This window comes from Dipodomys ordii, unplaced genomic scaffold (genome assembly GCF_000151885.1).
Source record: "Dipodomys ordii isolate 6190 unplaced genomic scaffold, Dord_2.0 Scaffold90, whole genome shotgun sequence".
Taxonomy (NCBI): domain Eukaryota; kingdom Metazoa; phylum Chordata; class Mammalia; order Rodentia; family Heteromyidae; genus Dipodomys; species Dipodomys ordii.
Window position 1 is genome coordinate 1,799,382 of NW_012267306.1, and position 3,656 is coordinate 1,803,037.

Below are 3,656 nucleotides of genomic sequence, written 5' to 3' on the forward strand. Positions count from 1 at the left end.
TCCAACAGGGCGTCATCGTTGTATTGGGGAAAATTTTGCTTATGTTCAAATTAAGACAATTTGGTCTACTATGCTCCGTTTATATGAATTTGATCTCATTGATGGGTATTTCCCCACTGTGAATTATACAACCATGATTCACACCCCTGAAAACCCAGTAATCCGTTACAAACGAAGATCAAAATGAAAAAGGCTGCAGGGAACTAACATGTAACACATCACTGTAAAGATGCAGAGGCATTTGAAGAGAATGAAGTTCATGAAACAACACTGTAATGTTTTCTTGAGTGTGTAATTGTAAAAGCCAGTAGAATTTGAAGATTTCTTAACTGAATGATACTGTTAAATCTAATGGAACATTTTTCTAACAATTTTGATACTATGTACTTTAAGGATGTTATGTTCATTAATAAAAAAAAAAATTAGGGGATCTAGGTAACTGACAGGTTTTAAATGATAGTTTCCAGGTACCAGTTTTAAAAGTACAAATAGCTCTTAGTATAAAAGTCTAGTGAAATACTTCAAAAGGCTATTCTATTCATTTACCTGGGGTATTTTTTTTTGTGTATAAAGATAGAGTGGGAGGGAATAAAGTGACATTTAAAGCCTTAGGTATGGGAGTAGTCTGTTGTTTTGATGTGATAATACTCAGCAGTGATGGAGCTTTGCTATAGAAAAATGTGTCCTTGGAAAATTTTACTTGAAGCCTCACTATATGAAAATGAGAGCTCTAGGGACATGCCTTGATATAATCATATTTCCTAAAAACAATACATTAATACTTAATAGTGCTTATATGTAATAAATATGTATCTGGTTCCACAAGACCATCTTTGTGTCAAATTCCAAAATCAAATCCTTAGGGAATTTTGTTTTTATTATTTAACTCAATGTTGTTTCCTTCACTGTCTCCAGAACACAACTAGGGTTTTATTACAAATTCTTTTGAACAGAACTAAGATCAAAGTCCAGCTTGAAGATAAGGTAATATGAAGCAGGGTCCTTGGGAGATGGTATTACTGATCATTTTTTGTGTTCAGGAATTGACCTAACTCACAATGTTACTGGAGCCTAACTATATGAGCCATCTGTCATCTGTTACTACTAGATAAACTATTTTTTCTTGCTGGGTCTGGTGGCCCACATCTTAGCCCAACATTTGGGAGGTTGAGGCAGAAAGATCATGAGTTTGAGGCCTGCCTGAGCTACACAGCTAGACTCTGCCTCGAGGAGTTTCGTTTTCCTCTCATATATGTTACAGTTCTGTTTGAGGCTAGAAGATTCATGTTAAAACTAATTGTGAAGGCCATTATTTCTGCTGTTACATAACATTTCACATTAAAACCACCTTGAGAAAAACGCCTTGTATTCATGAATCTGTAGTGTTTACTTCATTGAATAGCGTTCAGGGCAGACACATGGATGGAGAAAATTACATCTTCATTTGCACTAACTTCTAATTGTAATATAGTATTTCCTTCATTTATAAACTGAGGTAACAAATCACTATCTTAGTGTAGTGCCTTGGGAGTCTGTCAGTTGAAATCACAGCTATTTTCACAACAAATTATAGATGATACAGATTTCTTGAAGTATCTTTTGCTCTTATCACTATGTTGAAGTTTATGTAGTTATATTGCCCACTGCTAGATTATATTTAATGTTTCCATTATAAGTATATTAAGTTTTTAAAAAGTTGACTGTAGTTTACTTGCCATTATTTTGAGGTGGGATCTTTATTCTTACTAGAGATCTAGAGATATTTGTTGCACAAAAAACATCCGGATTCTGAAAAAGTCTGGTTTAGTGAATTCACTTTCAATGGATTTTTTTTAAGTGCTAAGAGCTTAGATCTTATGCATGCTAGGCAAGTGCTAGACTTCAAAAGATTCAGGCTTTGTACATTAATTGTTAGTACACATAAATAGCAGTGATTGCAGAGACCCACCAGAAGAAAGCTTGATGCCCACCAGCTTTTGTTCTGGCTCGATAGCAGGACAGCCTTGAATGGCAACCATGTTTGCTATTAAAAGGGTTCTGTCTGTAACTGCTCCTTAAGCTGTTTTAGAACACCTTTGCTATTTCTAGGATTCCTCTTACTGGAGACTAGATGCTGCTATAAGCTGGGCTCACGCCTATAACCCTAGCTACTCAGGAGGCTAAGATCCGAGGATCCCAGTTTAAACCAGCCCAGGCAGGAAAGACCATGAGACTCTTATCTCCAACAAAACACAGAAGTGGCACTGTGGCTCAAGTGGTAGAGCACTAGTCTTGAGCTGAAGAGCTGAGAGACAGCGCCCAGGCCCAGAATTCAAGCCCCACAACTGACCAAAGAAGAAGAACAAAGAAGAAGAGGAGGAAGAGGAAGAAGGAAGAAAGAAATTTAAGTACTTACAATTTTCAAGAATGTACAACTTGTCACCAGGCCTACTCTGTTGTTACAAACCACAGAACATTGAGTAAGAGAAAAAAGCCTCTAAATGTCAGGAGTAAACGTTATTGATGTTTTTAGGAACGACTAGACAAAAAGTAGTGCTTGTCTGGAGGGTTACTTGAGAGGCAGAGATTGGGAAAGTCACAGTTTGAGGGCAGTTTGGGCAACAGTTCGTGATACCTCATTTCAACCAATGTCTGAGTGTGGTGGTACACATCAGTCATCCCAGCTACATAGAAATGTAAGGTTGGTGATCTAGGATAAAGTGTGGGCCTTATCTGAAAAATAAGCAAGATCAAAAGTGCTAGAGTCGTGGCTGAAAGAGTACAGCATCTGCCTTGCAACCATGAAGCCTGGACTTCATTCCCTGAGCTGGGAATGTGGCTTAGTGCTAGAGCGCTTGCTTTGCATGTATGAAGCCCTGGGTTCACTTGCTCAGTACCACATAAACAGACAAAACCAGAAGGGGTGCCAGGGTTCAAGTGGTAGTGTGCTGGCCTTGAGCAAAAGAAACTCAGGAACAGTGTGTAGGCCCTGAGTTCAAGCCCCATGACTGGAAAAATAAGTAAATAACTGTTCCTCTTTCCCAAACTGTATTATCTCTGTGAGAGCTTCCCAATCTCAACTTGGTTGGAGAACAGGAGTCCTGTTTTGAACTTGCTGCATTGTGATTAATAAAACCTTCAGATTCTTTCAGCTAAAAGATTCCTGTGTCTTAGTGGATCACAGATTTGTGAGAATACATCTTTGGATATACGTAATAAAAGCAAATATAGATTAATTATGGAAATAGCACATATCTGCAGCTCAGAAGTTGAGACAAAGGCACATGAAAAACTTTCTTCACTATGGGATAGAAAAGCCCTAACATAGCATCCAACAAACTTCTGAATCCCAAATGAGATAAGTAACAGGATGATATGCACCTATTACAGCTTTGCTGAAAAGGAAGACAGATCAAATACAGTGTGGTGAAAATGGTGAAGTCATTTTTATTTCAGTACTTGACAAAATACCCCATAAAATTCAAAACTTCTACCGTTATACAAAAATAAGTCTCTACAAGTGATAAGTTCTGTCCTCATCACCGGTAGCAAATCTATTAGGCAGAAACATGTAACTTCAGTAGCCTTGTAAGAAAAGTGCAGGACACCGCAAGCTACACATTCAGCAGTATCGTAATTTGCAAAAGTTTGATCTGTTCACCCATTTGATAAATACA

At 37.7% G+C, this 3,656-nt stretch overlaps 1 protein-coding gene across 1 annotated transcript in view; it reads left to right on the forward strand.

The window, feature by feature from the left end:
• The window catches only part of LOC105992921 (lanosterol 14-alpha demethylase), a 21,634-nt gene extending 20,803 nt beyond the window's left edge, over positions 1-831 (forward strand). The window contains exon 10 of the mRNA XM_013026016.1: positions 9-831. Coding sequence (XP_012881470.1) covers positions 9-187 — 179 coding nt within the window. The 3' untranslated portion in view covers positions 188-831. The remainder of the gene's footprint in view (positions 1-8) is intronic.
• Positions 832-3,656: the final 2,825 nt, after the last annotated feature.